The sequence below is a fragment of the Lontra canadensis genome, unplaced genomic scaffold (genome assembly GCF_010015895.1).
Source record: "Lontra canadensis isolate GAN:19392208 unplaced genomic scaffold, GSC_riverotter_1.0 scaffold65, whole genome shotgun sequence".
Classification (NCBI taxonomy): Eukaryota; Metazoa; Chordata; class Mammalia; order Carnivora; family Mustelidae; genus Lontra; species Lontra canadensis.
In genome coordinates, this window is record NW_022631059.1 from 5,070,783 (window position 1) to 5,091,820 (window position 21,038).

Consider the following 21,038-nt stretch of genomic DNA (forward strand, 5'->3'; position numbering starts at 1 on the left):
GGATGGGGGCGGGGAAGTGGGGATGGGGACGCTGCGGGACAGGGGCATGAAGGGGCAGAAAGGGACCATCCAAAACTGTCCAAACACAGGCCACGAGGGTGCCGGCCACCACCACGGAAGCACGAGCGGCCCTTCCAGAAATGAATTTGACCCTCAGGATTAAGCCCGAGTCTCAGCCTAACCTGTAAGCCTAGGTGACACCTGGGTCAAAGCCAGAGCCTCCGGCCTCCACAAGAAGAGGTCGGCAGCGTGCTGAGTTCGAGAGGCCAGGGAGGATGGGGAGCAGCCAGGGAATGGGGCCAGATGGAGTCAGGGGTTTCCCAAGGAGGGTGGTGATGGGTAGGGGGTCCCTCCGCATCAGAGAGACCCGGGAGCCGCCCAGGGGTCCAGGTTGATGAGCGAGCGCCACCTGGTGGCCAGTCCCAGGACGCCGCCCCCCGCCAGCCTCCCACTGGGGGCTCAGCACGAGACCCCTCCCTGGGTGCCCCTCCACTGTCTCCCTCAACAGCCCCGGCACGTTTGAAATGGATATTGACAATGCACAGGGAGAAGCACGTTTTCTCATTTTTACATTAAACAGAAACAAAACACCCTTGAGGTTTCCTGTTGCTTCTGAGCTGTCGGATGTGGTCGCGGGCGTAGGGGGGGCGCATGCGCGTCAGCGCACCTGCGATGCGCGCCCCGCCCCCAGACTCCGGGCTGAAAGTGGCCTGGGTGGGGACGGGGCATCAGGACTGCCCGTTCTGCAAACACTGCTCCAGATGGGCGAGCCCCTCCCTTTGCAGAAGTGCTGAGGCAAAGTCCTCCAAGGTGGAGATCCTCCCCAGGCATCTGAGGCTGGAACCTTGAGCCCAGGGACTTCCAGGGCTAGTTGGTGGCCCTCCTGGCTGCTTGGCCCCAAGCCCTTCACCACCGTAGACTTCGGTTCCCCTTTCTGTTACCTGGTAAAGAACGGTGGCTCTGACCTACTTGGGGGTCAGGAGCCCCTTGAAACTACATGGAAGGGATAGGTCCTTTTTCCAGGTATGTGAGTGCCCGCCGTGCTCATGGCTGGAGATGGCACTGCAGGTGTGGTCTGGTCAGACTGTTCAACTGGATGACCCCCTTCAGTCCTCTTCCCGACCTCCTGAGTAGCTACTTTTATTAGCCCCATTTTACAGATGAGGAAACTGAGGCACAAATATGCTTACAAACTTGCCCAAAGTCAGGCAGCCAGTAAATTGTGGGCTGAGTTAGAACCCAGCCTTGGCCAAGTGACCTCATGACTTAAGCCTCAGTTTCCCCTCTGAGAAAAGATATCAGTACCAGCCCCTGCACTGAAGGGGGGTCGGAGGGGCATGCACGATTGGAAAGCACATAGCAGGTGCTCACTAAAAAGACCTCTGATTTTGACACGCGCAGACGATTGCAGCAGCCCAGCCACCCCCAACCAGGGGCCTCAGCCTACATGTGGGGATCAGGGTGGGCAGTGGCGAGCGCCCAGAAAGTCAGGGAAGCCTCGCGCTTCCAGAGAATGCTCTTGTCTTGCCAAGCTCAGCCTCTTTCTACCTACACGTACTCAGAGGCCCTTGCTTATCACTTCTGCTTTCAGTTTTTTTTCTGAGGCCACACACAGGAGTTTCGTTTTCTTTTTCCCCAGAAAGCTGGTCAGGTCAGGCTGACTAGGCTTGTTTCTGGAGTGTGAACAGCAAACACCCACCCAGCTGACGCGTCCCCTCACAGCTGTGGGAGCACCACATCCAGCCAAGCAAGGACACCCAGCCTCCTCCCAGCCTGTCCTCTCCAAGCCACCTTGCCGACGCCTGCCACGGTTCCCACGTCTCCAGGCCCCCAGCCTCTACAGCCAGGATGTCCCAGGCCCCTGGGGACCCTGATGAAACAGGTACTTTTTTCCTTCTAAGGGACAGTAGACGCTCCCTGTGGGATTTGCACTTTTCTTTCCAGCTCCTTTCCTCAGTTAGACGACAGCAATGATAGCTGACAGTGTCCCCAAGCACAGTGGCTGCGGGAGCCGAGGGGAACCCAGGGTCTGGTCGGGGAGGCCGCCTCTGCCCTGAGCACCTCGAACACCTTTCAGGAGCCCTCGGGGGGCAAGCACAGCGCTGAGGCCCTACAAGGGGGACCCTGGGCGGCACCGCTGACACTGGGGTCTGAAGACCTGACCTCACACTCATTTTAAGGAACAACAGGAGAGGAAGATATGCGAGACTGCGTTTCCCCCGTACCACAGATAACACTTGGCTCCTGGAAGAAAACCCAAGAAAAGCGAGCTGTGTATTCTAGAGAGCCTGGGGGCTGTGGGTTGAGGGTGGCTTTGGTTTTTTCTTCTTGTTTTGTCATCATTAGCTGGTTTATTCCTCACTATAATCATGGAGGTAGCTGCTCTCATCCCCAGTTCACAGGTGGGAAAAGTGAGGCACAGAGAGATACCGTGGATGGCAGAGTAGGCGCTCAAACCACAGTCAGAGAAAAGAAAAGAGGTCAGGTGGGGGGTTGGGGAAGGGTGCCTTCAGGGTGCCCCCAGGGCCCGGGATCATCCCCGGTTTCTCTTGTACTTCCATGAGGGGGACACGAAAGTACTTGTCACTCAGCGGGTGAATTTAACTTCTCCCTCCCAGGTGTGCCTTGCCAACCTGTCACTTACACCTCGTCCGTTTTACAAATTCCCGTTTACAGACGCACCAGCCTGAAGACTCAGCCCGCCAGCCCTATGGGCTCGGCCCTCACTCTGATCTCCGACCCCACGACCCCTTTGGGGTTCCTTTGGGGTCAGGTGGGTGGTGGAGGAGGGAGGGGAAGGCGCTCACCCAGGGGCAGGCTTTTCAAGAATTGAAACTCTTTTCAAGACAAGGCAAAGTCAGGCTCGCTGTTGATGGGAGGGGGATCCCCGGCCCCTGGAGGCTGACCTCGGTGGGTGAAGGGGTAGAGGCCCCAGGCGGTCTAACCGAGCCTCATCTGCACCCAGCAAGGACCAACACGTCCCGGTCACAGGGCGAGCCTCAGAGCCCAGCTGCAGGGCCAGACAGTGGAGAACCCCTCCCCCCACTAGGGAAAGCCCAGAAGGTGAGAGGTCGGGCTGCTGCCCTGCCAAGGGGCCCCAGCCCCGGGTCTTCCCCAGAAGGATCCTGCTTTACATTTCCCTCGTGTTCTTGGGAGCAGATGTTTCCTGTCAAGAGGCTGCGCTGCTCCCGCGGGGCTCCCTCCAGCTCCCCAGGCACTGGGTGTGCCCTGTTCTCGGCATCCCAAAGAGCCACTGGCTTGGGTTTGTGGGAGCCTGTCTGAGAGGAACAGGGGTCGTTCAGAGAGCTCTTTCTCCAGCCTCTGGGATTCTACTTAGGGTCATTAACCTCAGGTGGGGATATAATGACCCAGAAGGAGCTGCCCAGGCCCCGCCCTGGGTCATCTGGACAGACACCTGTCCCTGTGCTGGGCAGACCCACTCAGACACTTGTTCATTCAAATGCTATTTCCTGAGCATTTACTGTGTGCGCAGCACTGTGCTAGACACCAAAGATAATACAAGGAACCTGGCAATCACAGAGGGGGGTCCTTGGAGACCTTCTGCAGGGACCCCCACCGACACACACAAACACTCAGGGGCACCCAGGACGGCTCCCCAAGAGAGATGGTGTTTGAGTGAGACCTGGAGGTTGAGTAGATGTTGGGCAGGTGGAGAGTGGGAAGAGTATTCCTGACAGAGGCAGCAGTGTGTGCAAAGGCCCAGGGGTGAACGGGCTGGAAGGAGCATGGCAGGCTGGCCCTCGGGAGCAAGCTCTGGCTGCTGAGGGGAGGGTGGGCCGGAGGGATCCCGACCGCAGTCGTCTGGGAATCGGTGATGAAGAATCGGAAGGTGGAAGCATGGAAGGGAGAAGAAAAGTTTCGAGAGAGCCAGGAATGAGGTTTCCAAGGCTCTCTTGTAACTGGGCATCAGGGAGGAAGATCCGTTTCTGCGTGTCCTTAGCTTCCTGGCTTGGATGAGCTGATGCGCCCCTGATGTGGATGGAGAGCCCGCGAGGAGGGGAAGGCACCGGGGGGAGGCGGAGACAGCAGGCCTCCCAGGCAGGCACTTTGCCTCCCCCTATTTCTTGCTCTCTGCCCTCAATCTAGCCCACCCTGCCACCCTCTACATCCCTCTGCTCTGGGGAGGTCTGACGGCTGAGCCTCCCCCGCTCGCCCTCAGGGGCTCACATCAGGCAAGGGATACTCAGAAGGCTGGGGTACCTCCTCTGGTCCCTGGGCTGTGCAGCCAAGGTCATTTGGCTGCCTGGCTCCATCCCCGAGCAGTGGTATCATTGCTTGGACCCCCGCCCCTCCCTCTGCCCTGGACCCCTCACCCGGGGGTGCCTCCCCTGCCCCGGTGCTTCCAGCCCAGGCTCCATTCGGGAAGGAGTCAGTTCCCTCTCTGTCCCTCTCTCCTCCTCCCAGACCTCGAGCAGAGGATCCTGCAGGTGCTGAGGGATGCTGGCTCCCCCGTGAGGTCTGTCCAGTTGGCAAAGGAATGCCAAGTGCCCAAGAAGAAACTCAACCAAGTCCTCTACCGGATGAGGAAGGAGTCCAAAGTCTTCCTGGAAGGCCTGGCGACGTGGGGCCTGGGCCAGGGTGGGACCAGAGAAGTGGAGCCCGCAGAGCCGGTCTGGCCCAGCCAGGGTAACCTGCCCACCAGGAGGGAACGGGGCGGGGGGCCCAGCACGGGCAGTCCTGGCAGCGGACACATGGGCTCCGGGCCTGCGTTTGAACATGGGCTCCCCGAATACTGGCTCTGCCTCTCAAGGGTGCGAGGCACCCCGTGGCCACGCCTTGTAGATCTGGGGTGACGAGGAGGGGAGGGCCTCACGGCCGCACCCAGCAGGCGCTCAGCAGAGCATGAGCAGGAGTGCCACAGACGACGGCCACGTGGGGATGGGAGTAGAACAGACCTGGCTTCGGGTGGGGGTCCCAGAGCTGGCGCTCAGCAGGTGCTCCCTGGCCTGCGCATGGGGGGATGACCGTCTCGGCCCAGAGGCGTGAGTTAGCAGCGAAGCCGGGGGCATGGAGAGCAGCAGGGCAGGCCGGAAGGCAGGTTTGTTTAACTCTAGACTCTGAGTCCCGATCGCTGGTGCACCGGGGCCACCATGGAGCGGCCCACCTCTGCCCCATGGGGTCCCTGTCCCCTCTGCCGTCCCTCATGCCCCCCACTGCTCTCTCCTCCTCCAGCAGAGTGGCTCCAGCAGGACGTGGCTGCAGTTCCAGAGGAACCTGGCCGTCAGCTCACTAAACAGCGTAAGCAGCCCACTCGCCCCAACCCTCCTTGGCCACTTGCGATGTTATTCTTGTCCCGTCCCCCCAGAGGTGCCCACAAAGAGGCAGGACTCAGTCAGCACAGTGGAAGCAGCTAGATGGCTGGGCAGGCTCCCTGATCCATGGTTGCACCTGCCACGGGTGCCTGCCCTGTGCCCGGCACCGTCTGGCAAGCGAATGTCTTTTCTGCTCCCAAGAACAGCCACTGAGCGGCGCTGTTCTTACAGCCACATGTTTCCCATGGGGCCATAGGGCATAGGGGGTCTGGGTCGCCCAAGTTCACAGCGCTAGTGAGCAGCGGAGGAGATTCAAACCCGGGCTCCTCCTTCTCCACCCACTGCCCTGCCTCCCAGAGGAAGACATCTACAGGATTCTGGAAACCCAGGGGCCCTGTAAGGCCCTGACCATCTCCCAGATGCTGGGAAAGAAGACAGCGAAAGAAGTCAACCCAGACTTGTACGCCATGAGGAGGAAGCACCTTCTGGACTTGGATGAGAAGTCAAGTACATGGGCAGTTTATCGGCCAGGTAGGTCCTCATCTGCCACCCGTGCCTGGATGGGGCAGGGTGGGAAGAGAAACCATAGCATCCAATGCTTGTGGGCGCCCTGCCCGGCGCTTTGCCAGCCCCAGGTTCCTTGTCAGACCCTCACCGAAGTTTGCGGTGAACTTGCTGATGGGTCCCTAGAAGGAGGTACCAGGAAGGTGGATGTGCTGGTGGGAGTATCCAGGGAGGGCTTCCTGGAGGAGTGACTTGAGGCTGTAGTTGCCGAAGGCAAGGGGCCGGGAGCAGAGGTGTCCTGCTCCTAACTATAGCAGCCCTGGGATGCGGGGCTCAGCCCGAGTTTGCTAACAGTTTGGTCAGCACTTTGCCCAACTTGGAATTTTGAAGCTGCCGAAAGAGAAGGCTGGGCCCAGACACCCAAAGGGTGGAGGCCTGGGTGACGTCTCCCTCAGGTGCAGCAGGCATAGGCCCTAGCATTAGGGTCCACGACCCTGTTCTAATTCCTCTTAAAATCAGAAAAAAAAAGACGAGTTAATCATGACTCCGGTGTCAATGACATTTGCCTTTATCCAACCCTGTCAAACACGGTTATTTTGAGTATTTTTTTTATGGAGGAAGGCCCCCAACAAGGCACAAGAGCTGAGGTCCCACAAAGGTGGGGCGTGGCCCTGCGGTGGAGCCGGTGGAGCCGCAGGCAGGTGCTCACGTGGCCTGCGGGATGATGTACAAGTTCACGGCTCTCGAGGCGGGGAGGGGCTCCGCATCGCAGGCGGGATGACACAGCAGCCGCCAGGTTTTAAACACTGGTGGAAAGTCCCCATTCTTCAAAGTGCCATGTGAGCCAAAGAGAGATTATCCCGTGGCCAGAAACAGCCCATGGTCAGCCCGCTCGCAGTCTTCGTGAAGGGGAGAGGAGTCCTGGAGCCAAGTGGTCAGGGGATGCCTCACCGTGACAGGGACAGAGGATGGGGTGGGTGGTGAGGTTACCACGATCCTCCCAGGGGTGGCAGAGGACACACAGGTAGGGTGACCACCCCTGGGACATCTAAGCAAGGCTCACCTGGGACACCTGGTGGGGGGGGGGCTTGTGACACACGCCGGCTCCTGGGTCCCGCCTTGGACCTCCTGACCAAGGACGCTCAGGGTGGACACGGGGGCGTCTGGGTTTTAACACGCTCTGCTGGAGATTTGGTTGCTGCTCCCTGGTATTTGAAACCCCCGACCCCCAGGAAGGGCAGAGGGCTTGAGTGGAGTATGACTTTGCAGACTTGGGAGGAAGGAATCCGGCCCCTGCAATAATTTACCAGAAAAATCCAATCAACATGATCTGTCAGAATGGACCCAATAACCACATTTCCATTGGCAACTCTGAAAACATCCAGATTGGACATGGGAATGTCATCGTGAGACCGACGGCCTCTGGGGAGAATGGTGAGTCCTCGGAGAGACACCTGCTCCCTGTAGGTAGGGGTCCCTGCTCCATCAGAGTGGGAGCAGAGAGGGGGACGTTCAAGCTCTGAGGAAAAAGGGCAGCTCTCAGATCTCCAAGGTCCTCCTTTGTGGCCTTCCTGAGAGGGAGGAAGTCTTCCTTTGTACCTGGATCAAACCCCTCCTGCTTTCCCTTCATTCTGATACCTTCTGCCTTGGTTTCAATGGGACCTGTTACTTTGCCATGAGAAACAGCTCAGTGTTCACGCTCCCTCAGTAGAATGTCCCAAGGCGTCACTGTAGTACTTCTTTTGTTCTGAGACACACTCCCCCCATGGGCCCCCCACACACATTTTAACATCTTAGAAACTGGGATGCATCTTACCAGCAACATCCTACTTTTGTTAAAATACAGTCTTGCAAAGGAGTGCCTCCTCTCTGCCAGACACTGGGGCAAGAGGGCACAGGGCCCCTATCAGAGCAGCCACGGAACATAAGTGGCAGCATCCGCCCAAAAGTTGCCATCCTCCCTGTGACCCGGAGAGAGCCTACTCCTCCCCCACCCACCCCCGACTCTGGGTTTCAGTTTCCTCAGCAGTGAAATGAGGAACTTTGTTTTAGAATCTAGGTCAATGTCTCCCCAACCTTAGTCCTCTGGCCTCTGCCCTCCCCAATTTGGGCCAGGCCCATGTCTGATTATTTACTTAATATAGTTAAATTGCTTATCTTTCTATTCTACTCAAATTTATTTTAAAGTTAGCTTTTATAGCCTAACGTTAAGTTTAAAACCAGGAAGTTTACCATAAAGATAAATACCAAAAAGAGAAAACGTCAAGGCTCTGAATGCCCCAGCTCTGGGGTGTTAAAGATACGCCAACACCCAAGGAGACTCGCCCTGGTGGGTTCAGAGGACTGAGAGCATTAGGGAGCAGAGGGCTGTGCTCACTGACTGGGTTTTCCAGTGCCTCAGGACACCCCAGGGGACCCCCACACTAACCGTGCTACTGGGTCTGCCTGCTCTCCATCAATAGCCTGAAACACTCATTCCCATCCGATAGAACCCACCAAGAATTCAGAGGCCAGTCTCCTCTGTCCAGCCAGGACTTTGCATGTGTAGGGGGGGAGGGGGCTTCAGAGGCTGAGGGTCTGAGGTCATGTTGCTGTGTCCCCTGCTAGGCTCCATGGCTCCCCTCCACCTCCCCCCAGTGGCACCAGCTGACCCCTCATCTCAGACCTCTCCGGCTGCAGCCTGGGGACCCCAGGACATCCGCTTGGAGAAGTCTGTGCTCAGGCGGGTACAGGTGGGACACGGCAACAAGATGAATCTCAACGGTGCCCCGGCCAAGGGCCCTGCAGCCTGCAGCCCCCCAATCAGCCCCCCAGGTAACCCAGCCTGCCCCCACCCCACCCCATCCATCTCCCCACTGGACAGAACTTGAGCCATTTTTTGCCAGGAGAGAGGCAAGATGGGAAATTCCTTTCCTTCCACCGGGAGGCTGTCTACACAGTGGAGCAGGTGGGGCTCCAGAGCCGGCACTTGGGGTCCCGCTCCCTGCCACCCACCCTCCGTGGGAAAACTGTATCCTCTGTACGACAGGCATGGACCAGATGAAGCAGGGTCAGAGGAGACGGCCAGCCTGGAATGGCTTCTAAGGAGGGGGCAGGAGCCATCTGAGTACCTGGTGTCCTACCGAGTGCTGTCCACAGGGACCAGAAAGCCCAGGCTAAGTCCTCTGGTAACCCAGAGACAGGCTGGGGCAAAACAGCAGCGAGGCAGGGACGCCCGGAGGAGAGTTTCCAGGAAGGAAAAAAGGGAATGAGTTCAGGGAGTTCCATGGGGTCCAGCCACAGGGGTCTGTGGTGACCTGAGGTGACAGAGGAGCGTCAGGAGGAGGGGGGACTGTGTGCAACTCTTGTCCGAAGTTTGGATGGGAAAGGAGCCAGGTGGCAGGGGTTGGGGGCTGGCTGTGACCATGAGAAGACTTTAAGCACAGGTTGGAGATGGTGTTCTGGAGCTACGGGGAAGCCAGCAGCAGAGAAGGGAGCGGGCGGGGGCGGGGAGGGCGGAGGTGCTCGAATCCCGGGGAAGGGCACAAAAGGAGGTGGCATCCATGCCGGCGGACCTGGGTGGCAGAGAGAGCCGGCAGCCCGGCTGTGTGCAGAGGTGCTGAGGGAGGCAGGCTCTCGGCTGTGGACCGAGCCTGGCCTGGCTTCAGGGAGGAGAACCGGCCGGGGAGAACTTGAAAGCCAGGCTGGGGGGCCGTCAGGGCTCAGGGCCACCATCCTGCTGCTCATGTAGCCCTCCTGACATCTCTGTCTTTGGCTGACCCATAGTCTCTGCCACCACGGATGGCCCAGAAGCTTTGTTCAAAATTCGAATGCCCAAACCAGGACCTTCTGCTGAGGAGGAGGTGGCCCAGAGAGTCTGTATCAGTTCATGCTTCCTTGAGGACACCGCCATCGGCAACAGCAACAGAATGACTGTCAGCTCAGAGACAGCTGGTCCAGAAGGAGTTGTAAGGCCTGAGGACAGCAGGAGGTACCCTGGGGAGCCAGGCAAGGATGCAGGTGAGCCTGGGGCAAAGTGGGCCCTGTGTTCTCTCTCTCTCTCATCCATCCACCCATCCATCTACTCATCCACCCATCCATCCATCCATCCTTGCATCCATCCATCCATCCATCCGTCCGTCCGTCCGTCCGTCCATCCATCCATCCATCCATCCTTGTATCCATCCATCCATCCTTGCATCCGTCCATCCATCCATCCATCCATCCACCCACCCATCCACCCACCTACCCATCCATCCATCCACTCATCATCAGTCATTCTCGAATCTCCCATTTCCAAGAGTCTGGAAAGCAACAGAGTGTCATAGCAGAGAACAGCCCTGGAGTTAGTGTGTGGGGTCAAATATTTTTAGCCAAGTGGCCTAGCCCAGCATTTAGCTCTGGGCCTCTGTTTACCTATCATGACAGAAGGATGATAATTGCCTGTGGCTCCTGGTTGTAGTGAGGACTGGGGGAGCTCTACAGGCAAAGCTTGGCCCTGTGCCCAACCCACACATGCCTCCAGGCATCGAGAAATATTTTTACCACTGGTGTTGTTTTAGGCGTCGTGGCAGGCGCTGGGGTACCACAGCAAGTGACGGTCAGTCTCAGAGAGAGGATACTTTGTTGCAACAAAGAGACCCTCTAACCAGAGTGGCTCCCACCTGCGGGAGGTTCAGCACACAAGCGAGGGGAGGCCGTCCAGGCTGGCGGGAGGCACAGAACCCGGGCTATCCAGGGAGGTCTGGACACATCTGGGGACATAGACGCTACAGAGGCCCAGCCATCCGCCTTCCACCGAGCACATGCACACTCCCGGCCTCAGTCCATGGGCTTGCTCTTGGCCTCAAGAGGGGCTGGAAAATGGCACCTGAGCCCAGCTGAGACTCAGGGGAGGGGGCTCCATGGCCAACAGGACGTCGCTGGTGCAGCTGGTCTCCCGGCACAGCTCCTAACCCCTGGTTGTAGAGCCAGGCAACTCCTGGCAGGTGACACAGGCGGGAACAAGGTGGCGGTGGCCAAGGGAAGGTGCACCCAGTGGGTGGAGAAGTGTGGGTAGCAGGTGAGAACAGGATAGTGGGTGAACAGAAGTGTAACTGTGACCTGTGCACACGTCAGGGATGGCAGAGGCCAGAGCATGGTGCCCCACCATGGCGGGGACTTTCACCTCTATCCCAAGGCTGTCAGGAGCCACAGAGGGATTTGAGCAGGAGAGGGTATGACAGGACTTCTGCCTTCAGAGCGAAGGAAGGATCAGGAGGAGGATCGCAGCTCCTGACTCTGGGATTTGGATGAAGGAGTCCCCCATGGTTAGAAAACCTAGACTAGACCTTGCCAGCATCCACTAGCCGGCACCACAGGCCCATGGGCATTTGTGCTGGACGCCAAGAGTGTCTTCCCATCCTGATGACCATGTCCTTAAACTTCCAACAGCGAGAGGAGTCAGTAGAGAGAAGGTGCCCTCTTCCCCACTTCCCAGAAACCTCTACGGAGGCCCACAGGGACGCTGGGGGTGGTGGGCCCCCGCCTGGTCTTAGGTGGGACCAGCCAAGACTCGTCTTTGTGGGAAAGAAACACAGCCCTCTGATTCTGAAAGATAGCTAATGCCCCCCACTTTGTGACTCCCCAAGGAATCAGCAGTGGCACTGACAAGGCCCTTTTCACTCTGCACCCCTACCCACCCTCCTCACTGGCCTGAGGAACACCTAACTTCTTACTCACGTGACGGGCAGGATCCCATCCTAGGACGTGGAAGGCCCGGCAGGTTTTCCTCTTGGGGGAAATGGATGATCAGGGTCTGTCAGTGCTGTGGAGGGCAGCACCCTCTTTGGGGTCTCTGTGAGCTGAGGCTCCTAGACAGACTGCCAGTAGGGGTGCTGGCAGCTCCCAGCCCCCACCTGCTCGGCTCGCTGCTGTGACACCCTGATGGGATCGGGAACATGACTTTGGGGGCCCAGCGCAATACAGAAAATTGGGGCCCCTGATTCAGCTTCATCAGAATTTCAAGACAGAGCCGAGCTTTGAACTGAGCCCAGGCTCCCTCTGAACATGGGCCCAGGCCACGTGTCCCTGAAGCTGGCCCTCCTTGGAGCCTTCTGGAACAGGACCCCTCCTCTAGTCCATACCCACCCCCCAGTCACTCAGACCCTTGAGTCTTCCCAGAAATAATGCTGTAGCCTCCTTAGGCCTTCTTCTGTCTTTCCTGTATTGGGAAGAAGAAGTTCATTCGTTTCCCAGTTCTGGCCCTGCCCTTGCCCTAAACCCTCCTTCACCTGGACACACAGCAGTGAAACTTTCAGAGAAACATTCCGGGGACAAAGACAGGCAGCTCACTAAGCAATCAAAAGCCTTTTGAAGAAAGCCGGGCACCATAAAACAAACAAACAAACAAACAAACAAACAAAAAACCTGGGAGGGGTGGGCAATGCCATGATGGGCGAGGAGCTGCCTTGACAAGGCAATCAGAGAAGGTTCCAGGAGGAGGTGGCATCTGAAGGAGAAGGAGCCAGCCAAGCAAAGATCGGGGAAGGCACTACGGGTGGAGGGGACAGCACGTGCAAGGGTCCTGTTCAGAGTCCTGCAGGAACCTAGGGAGCAAGAGGTAGGGCGTTCTACCAGCCAGGGCTGGGTCTCTCCGAGCTGGGAAGCCCAGAAGAAGGGTCTGCATCTTCTTTTAAGTGTACTGGGGAGCCCCTGGCGGGTTTTGAGCAGGAGCAAGTGTTAAAGTCTCACCGAAGACAGTGAGGGGACAGAACCAAGGGGGACCTGGGGGAAGACGGGAGCTACTACACCGTCCAGGTGAGAGCGGGCGGGGTCTCAGAGATGGGTCCCCGGTGAGCCAGATGGCTTCAGTTATTTGAGACAAGGGGGCCCCTGTGTCCCTTTGGCAACAGCTTCTCTTCCTGGGATCTTCTCTCCGAAGGTGCAGAGCCTAGAAGCCAGTTTCCTCATGACCGTGACCAGGCTCCCCCCGGCAACAGCGACGTCTTGACCTTCATCTCCCACCTTGAAGCTGTGACTCTTGAAAGCAGGGATCCCCAAACTACAGAAGACAGCAGCCAGGTGGACAGAACCCCAGACATGGACTCCCAGGGGCAGGTGGAGACCAGAACAAACAGCCAGACTCTCTCAGGAAGAGCAGGGAGACACCAGTGAACCCTTGGTCCTGTGCCTTCTGAGTTTCATAAACGCTCTTGTCCACCTTCTTGCCTCCTGACATGTGGCTAGCGAGAGTCAGCACTTGGGCTGGGCCTGGCCTGGGGCTGGGCAAAGGCGCATCTGTCCACTGCCTCCCTGGCCCCCTTCTATCATGGCTGTCCATTCTTCCCTCGCTCAAGACCTGACTTCCTCAAGGCCCATTATGGCTGCCTGATCTCTTCCCACCTGACCTTTCTAGAACCTTCCTACCTCCACTTTTATCTCTCAGGATTTCTTAGCTGAACTTCCAGAGAACAAATCCCTCCCCTTGAGGCCCCAGTGGAAATCGCTGGCTAGCCCGTGGGTCAGGTAACCTCTGCTGGCCAACTGTTAGGGACTGTTTGTCACACACCAACATGGCGCTTATGGGTGTGCTGAGTTCCCTTGAAAGGCTTGTGGTCACAGTGGCATTTCTAGAACAAAGAAGCGGGATGGCATCTGGGGGACACTTGGGAAGGAAGATAGAGAAGGATAGAGGGAGGTGGTGGTCAGCCAGGCAGGACCACTGTGGAAGGGGACTTACATCTCCACTCGTTACGTCCACATCACACACAGCTATATGTCCACCGCCCTTCCCAATGCCACACCTGTACTTCACTCTCTTCTGTGTTTCCTCCTCTGGACCATGGATTTCCAACGCCCAGGAGCCATGGCCCTTGGTGGAGGGAAGGGCTGGCTCATCACAGAGCCTCAGTAAAGAATGTCATCGAACAACCCTTTTTCTCTTTTCAATGTGACTGGGAGGGTGTTGAGATCCTTGACACACTGATCAGTGCCTGGGCCAACACACAGCATTTATGGTATGTCCCTTAAAGGGGAGTCCTAAGGCTCGTTGGAGCCCTGGATCCAGTGATTCCTGAAGCAGGATCTATCTTTGCACTTGTCCATTAGATGAGCTGATGTGTCTGTCCCCTTAGAGAGGAAGTCAGCTCCAGTTGATTTCCCTTTTCTAGCGTGGCCTGTCCCTCTCACCTCTGCCACCCCCTTTCCTTAGCTCGATGCTACTCAGCCAGCAGGTTTCTGCTGACCTATGACTTCATCCAGGATAGCTTCCCAGGCTCTCCTTCCAGCCTTTCTCTTCTCCTCTTTTGAGGCTCCTGTGTTCCCCCCATAAACCCGTGTCTTCCTGCCCTGCCATTGCCTTGTTACTTGCCCGCCTCTCCGTATTCACCAAGGCTCATTTGGTTGTAGATGACAGAAAGCTGGGACCCACTTCATACAAAAGGGATGTGCTGGCTCTTCTAATAGACACAGGTCCAAGCACAAACCTTGCTTCAGGAACATCTCCATCCGGGAAGTCAGTGTCTTAGGACTCAGCCTCCCTCTTTCCATCTCTTTGCTCTGCTCTCCTCTGTTGGCAAACATGGGGGAGCCTCCAGGGCCCCCAGCCACCCACTTAGTTGCCCAGTGGAAGGACAGTACTTCTTTCCAAAGGCAAAAGCCAGGTTGGATGGCTTTGGTCACATGACTCTCTCTCAGGTGGTGACGGGCCGACTGCCATCACGTGATCTATCCCTGGCTCCAGGATGGGGGTCTGCCACCCCGTCACCTGGCTGAAGGACAAGGGATGGGCAGTTCTCAAACGTTACAGAAAAGGGATGCTGCCCGACCGGCAAGAAGCCCAGAAGTTCACTGCGTTTCCCCCAGCATCAACCAGCGAAGTCGCCAGGCACAGGAGCCTTGTCTCTTCATCCTGCTTGTACCCCCAGTGTGTGCCCGACAGGCCCCTTCCCGGACAAGACTCTGGGGCTCCCGACGAAGGGAGACAAAGCCCTGGCCCTCGGTGTGCTGCCCAGAGTCAGTGGGGGAGGTGGGCATCGCCACGGTCCCGAGCATCTCTAGTCACAGGGAATTAAGGGAGGATGGAACAGGGGCCTACATGCTGCCTGGAGGGTCCGGGAGGCTCCTGGGGGAGGAGAAAACTCAGATCTCATTTTCCCCCATCGGGCAGAGGGAAGTGGGGGGGGAGGGGATGGGGACGGTGTTGTAGGCAGGGGCGCAGCCCAGGCAAACGCATAATGGTCAGAGCAAGAGGACGGATTCAGAGCACCAGAGCCGAACGCTTGGGTGCCGGCGGAGAGCCCACGCAAAGAAAACCAGGGCGAGGCCGGCTGGAGGGAAGCAGGTGCCAGCCCACATGCCCGGGAGCTGGGACTTGACACTGCTCTGTAGGAGCCCCACATGCACACGTCTTCCAGGGAGGACGGGGCGGGTGTGCCGGCCAAGGACGCTGGACTCATTAGGAGGAAGCGTCTTGTCCCCTGGGCTGGAATTGCCTTCTACTGGGGGCAAAGCTATTTCTGCCAGCATGTCGACTTGGGGCCCCAAATCATTCCCTCAGGGGTATCCAGTTTGCAACCCGCCAGCAGGTATGAGGGGCTTGAGATGGGGTTTGGAAGTTTGCCCGAGGTCTGTGGTTAACCAGGCCATGTCCGTGGAGAACTGAAATGCAGCTCCGAACTCAGACTCAGCCCACATCTCCTGTCCCAGCCAGAATTCTCATCTTTCTGCGAGATTTCCCCTCTCTGTATAATTACTTTGTCATAAACACGCTGACAAAGCATTGCCAGCAGTTAATGGGGGCTAGAGGTGAAGGTCAGCGCTGGTCTCTTCAGGAAGGAAATTAACTAGCTACCATTAGCCGGCAGGGGATGATGAAGTCCGTCCACCCCCCAGCCCTTTGTTCTCCCTCACTCCCCAGCCACCCACCCTTCCTTCTGCCATGATTACGTGCAAACAGAGCCTGCCGCCCCCCGGAGTTGAATGGGGATAGTTTGCTGCATGACCGTTAGAGGTGATTTTCCCAAGCCACCAGGACCTGCTTACAAATGCAGTTCTGTTTTCTCCTCCCAGCCTCTCTGCTAATCTCAGGGTGAGTGAGCCCAGGTGGGACTCTTCCCCTGTGGGGCTATATCAGGCAGCCAAGATTAGAGGCTTTGAGCAAGAAAGGGTCTAGAGAATAATTCAGGAGCGTTTGGGCTGCAAGTGATAGAAACTCAGCTCACCTAGGCTTAAAGAAATAATCTATTTGCTCATGCAACTGGGAAATCAAGAGATGGCTTCAGGAATGGCTGGCTCCAAGGGCTCAAGCATTATCTTTCAGGCCTCTGTCTCTCCATCTCTCTGAGAAACTCTCTTCTCTTGCTGCAGGCTTAGGGCCTGCCAATTTAGCAACCCCAGCAGAAAAGGAATTCTTCATGCCAAGTAATGCTGGTAGAATGTCTCGGGGAGGGTTCTCATTGCTTGAGCATGGGTCACATGCTTGCCCAAACTTGTAAGTGGAACCCATCTCTGGGGCCAAGCCTTCCCTATTCTGAGTCCGATTTCTCCAGCCCTAATGATACACCCATGGTCTAGAGGCACATTCAGCGCCACCAGCCTCTCCGCTCTGATGGGTGAGACCAGAATGCCACCCAACCCACGGGCAGCTGCGCTGCCGCAGCTGAGAAGGACAGAACAAACATTTTGTGTTCCGTGGAAAGTTCCTCCTGCAAAGTGTTCTGTGAATTACGAGTTTCCTGGGCAAATAAACTGGAGGAAAATGGTAGCCAGCCCTGGGCGATCCTCAGGAGCCCATCGCCAGAGAGGGAAAGGCCCAGAAAGGTTAGACAATTGCCCAAGGGGTAGAGACAGGATTGGAACCCAGGCCACTGGGCTCCTAAGCCAGTGCTCTGACCCCTGCTGCTGAAGAGAAATTTGGGACTCAAAACCTGGCCAGGCTCTCACCTCCTGGCTTCACTTCTCTGTGCCACATTCGCTCGTGCCCTTCCACAGCCCCACCTGGGACCCTATGGTTTTTGCTGACATCAGCGGGGTCTCTACCAGCTGCTGGAGAAGCAGCCAAGCCTTGAAAAGGCCACCAAGCCCAGAGGGCAGGGATGTAGGTAGCAGATGGAGGCCTGGCTACCCCCCGCTGGGGCTTTGAATCCCCAAGAGGCCGCCTTGAGGCGGCACAGCCAGCTCTGCCTCCCGGGGGGACATGTTGGGTTCAGGGACGCAGCGTCTGAGACAGAGGCCCTCTCTAACTGTGTAACCTCACCTGCAGGTGCCCATGTCACTGTGCTGAGCCTCGGCCTTCTCATCTGCAGAATGGGCCAGGGAGGCAATCACGGCAGGTTGGCTGGAGGCTCAGAGGAAAAGGGGTGGGCGGGGGCGCGCGCAGCTGGCTGGGCCACTCGGGCGGAACACTCAGTGCAGGGTCTGGCCAGGTGCTTCCGCACCGCGGCCCACTTTACCCACATCCTCCCGCTGCCGGGGCCTTGGGCCAAGTCTGGAGACATTTCTGGTTGTCACAGGGGCAGAGGGTGGAAGATGTTTCCCGCTACTCTTGGAACAAATTGCCATCAGGTGGTTTAAAACCAGCTTATCTCATAGCACCGGAAGTGAGATGTCCCCCACGGGCCTCGCTGGCTGAAGCTCGGGGGGCGGCTGGCAGGACTGGCTCCTTCTGGGGGCTCCAGAAGACAATCCGTCTCTCAGCCTTTCCAGCTTCTGGAGGCCACTTGCGTTCCCTGCTCGCGGCCCGCCTTTCACCCTCCAGCCGGCATCGCTGCATCTTGCCGTCCCCATCTCCTTCTCACTCTCCTTCCTCTTCTAAGGCCCCCTGGGATGCTGTGGGGTCCACCCGACCACCGGGGACCACCCCCTCCTCAAGATCTCAGGTATGTCTGCAAAGTCCCTGTCACTGAGTAAGGTGACAGGGTCCCAGCCTCTGGGGATTGGGGCATGGACATCACCGGGGGACAGCATGCTGCCACCACACTGAAGCAGGACAGCCCCCCACAACAAAGTCACGAAGCCCAGAACGTCTGCAGAGCCAGGCTGAGTGAGCCCATCATAGGTGATACATTTTCCACTCTTAGCATCATGGAGATAAAAGAACAAGTGGGCTGTGGCATCATAGCCCCAGGTGTAACCTGAGTGTAACCTCAGGCGAGTCCCCACAACTCTGAGCCTCAGTTTCCTCCTCTGTAAAATGGGCAGAAATAAGGACAGCCCTTCATGCCCGGAGTTCCTTGAGAGGTCTTACATTGTGACTCTTGGTCTAGGAAGCATCTAACAAATGCTGATGTCCGGACCCACCCCATACCCACTGAGGACAGTCTCTAGGGGTACGGTCTGGGCACGTGGGTTTTTAAAAGCTCCTTCCGTGGGTCTAAGGAGCCCCCTTCTCGCTGGGATGTCCAGAGCTGCCCCCAGCAGGGCACCAGGACACCAGTGGACCACAGCCGTAGTTGTAACCCCAGCAGCCCCCTCACCCAGCGCCAAGCTCTGGCTGGCCTCTGTGGCAGGAGGGCATCTGGGAGGAGAGAAGCCGGAGCCCAGCGGTCCTCAGCTCGCCCAGCCATGGGCAGCCGCGAAGCCCGCGCTCAGTTTTCACAGCCTTGGGCCGAGCGCCCTCTGCTGGTCGCGGGCTGGTGGTGGCTCGCACTGAGCTTGGAACTTCCAGGGTCCCACCCTGCCCTGACCAGGCCCGGGTGGGGATGCCGACCCATTCCCTCCCCCAAGAGTGGCCGCACACACAACGTTTTGCCTGTGGTTTTGGGTGGTGCCCTAAACCCGTGCACAGATCCCAGGTTAAATTCCTGCTCTGCCTTCTCATCTGGGTCTCCCTCCCCGCGAATGCCAGCGCCCCACAGGCAAAACCCCAGAGCCCTGCAAGAGCTGATCTCTTCCACAGGGAGCGCCTCTGTAAGCTGGGGCCCCTGGGACCGCCAAGCCCTTGCTTGCGACCCCTACCGCAGCTGCCTTCTTTAGACTCCCGACGTATAAACTCACTGAGTCCTTCAGTGCTGCCCGTGAAGAAAGGATTCTTAGCCCTTTCACGTGGATGAAATACTGGGGCACAGAAGAGGTGGAGATACTGCCCCGAAGTCACACAGCCAGGGAAGAGCCTGCGGGGTTACACCCTGGGGACAGAGCGAGGGAAGACAGCCCTGAAGGGGCTGGAAGGAATCCTCCGTACACAGAAGGCCACATCACGCTTGGGAGACGCCTCCCGTCTGAGGGGTGGGGAGCTGGGGGTGGGGGTGACAGCCTCTGCGAACACGCAGCCCACGTGTCCTCACGCTGACCCACCACGCAGACGGACACCCACAGGTCTATGTACAGGGTAGAGCCGAAGGGAACAAGCCCATGGCCACTCTGGAGTCAAACTTCAGCCCCCTGCTCTCCAGCCATGTGACCTTGGGATGAAATCAGCATCTGGCTCAGAGGAGACCCCGAATGGCTGGCTTGCCACACCACGTTCTGAGTCACCCACGCCGTGGAACTCCCCCTCCATCCTCCGCCAATTTTACCTGACCATCAGCTGGACAGAACAGGACAGAATCCGGAGCCACTTGCCCCTAGTGAGGCCCGTCCAGGCCTGGCGAGCAGCGGCCTCCCCCTGGGCCTGCAGGCAGTGTTTTGCAGAGCTCACCTATTTAACCTCACAGTTGGCCCTATGAAATGGACACACTGGATTTTGCCCATTTCACAGACAAGAAGACTGAGGCTCAGGGGCGTAAGCAACTTCGAGCAGACTTTGGGACATTGGGAGGCTGGGGTGGGCGCCATGAGGCTTGCTTCCAAATGTGGGTTTATCAAAACCCCCTTCGCATCACAGCACCAAAGGCTTTGAAGTTTCAGCCTTCCTTGAGTGTAGCGAAAACAAAACAAAAAAATTCTGGAAAACTCACTTTGCTCTTCTAAAGGCAACTTCTCAGCCACCCCGAGTCAGCCCCGGGCTGCTCCCCCAGGGTGTGCACTGCCGCTCGGCTTATGTTGTACAAGAAGATGACAGGAGGCGTCACTGACAGGAGGCGTGCCACCCAGTGAGCGTGGGGACAGGCCCAGCGGGCCACAGGGCTCTCCGTGGGGCACGGGGCATGTTTTGGATGAGAGACTAACTGGACGGTTGGAGGACGTGCTGAAGGGAGTCAGTGCACACGGGAGGCTCACTCTGGGTGTGAAATTCCAGGCGGCCAGTTTCTTTCGGCTTTATCCGGGTCTCCGACTTCGTCTGCAGGGCACTGGAGCTGACTGGGTGCTCCACACATCTCCAAGAATGGAGGTGCCTGTGCATACAGCCCACCTGTGCCCTGGATCCCGTGGGTGCGGACCCGGGCCGGAGCCATGGCTCTTGCCACCAGGTGGCGCTCCCGATCTATTTTTGCAAACTGAGCCCAGGCTTGCCACTAACTGGGCAGTGGGACAGGGGGTCCAGGATCCACTTCTCTGCCTCAGCTCAGCCCAGGACCCCTGGGGCAGGGGCTAGTTCTTGAGGTCCTTTCCAGGACTGGAACTTTGCATTTACAGACCCCTGTCCCTGTCCTATCCTACTGTGAGCAAGGGTGACGACTCAACACCTGTCACCAACGGCCCAGAGGTGTGTGTCCTCAAAGTCACCTTTGGGAGTCTTTGTCCAGTCCCTGCAGGGGTCAGTGGGGTCTATCTGTCCTACCCTCTTCTATCCTGGGGAGACCCTTGATCCTGTGGGGCTCCTGCCTCTTCAGCTGGAGCCCTGACAGCTCTTGTCTCTTGTTGCTTGTCTCTTTCTATCTTTCTGATTTTCTGTCTCTGTGTCTCTGTCTCCCTCACACCATTGCCTTCTAAAAGATGACATATTCATTCCAGCAAAGTCGCAAATACCCATGTATCTGTGTAGGCAGATTCTCGGGCCCCACCCCTGCAGAATTCAATCCATTGGGCCAGGCTAGGACCCAGGAATCTGCATTTCATGTAAATATCCTCAGACTCTCCCCCGATGAAAACCCTCTGTGGTTAGCTCCTAAGCTGCTACGGAGGCCTGACCTAAACCTGCGGACCCTCTTCATCTCCTGACCTTTCTGCCCCCCTCCCTAGCCCCAGCCTCACCAGTCTTGAACTGACTGACATCTTCCTGCCCCAGGACCTTTGCACATGCACTCCCTCTGGCTTCCTTTCTCCACCTTTTCTGGCTGGCTCATTTTCAGGGTCTCATTTCAAACGTTTCCTCATCAGAGAAGCCCTCCCTCTTGCGCGGGGCTCTCTGTCACAGCCCCTGAGCTATGTCATGAGCACCCAGAGCAACCTGCTGTCATTTTATTTCCTTCTTCCTTTAAT

General features: G+C 57.7%; 1 protein-coding gene across 1 annotated transcript; it reads left to right on the top strand.

Annotated features, from left to right (window-relative positions):
* The first annotated feature begins 1,614 nt into the window (after positions 1 to 1,614).
* Positions 1,615 to 12,912, top strand: ZBP1 (Z-DNA binding protein 1). The gene is made up of 9 exons (XM_032878909.1): positions 1,615 to 1,882; positions 2,677 to 2,773; positions 4,426 to 4,647; positions 5,194 to 5,259; positions 5,631 to 5,804; positions 7,047 to 7,211; positions 8,385 to 8,591; positions 9,543 to 9,776; positions 12,679 to 12,912. The coding sequence occupies exons 1-9, from the start codon at positions 1,874 to 1,876 to the stop codon at positions 12,909 to 12,911; spliced, it is 1,407 nt and encodes a 468-aa protein (XP_032734800.1). The 5' UTR covers positions 1,615 to 1,873; the 3' UTR covers position 12,912.
* Positions 12,913 to 21,038: the final 8,126 nt, after the last annotated feature.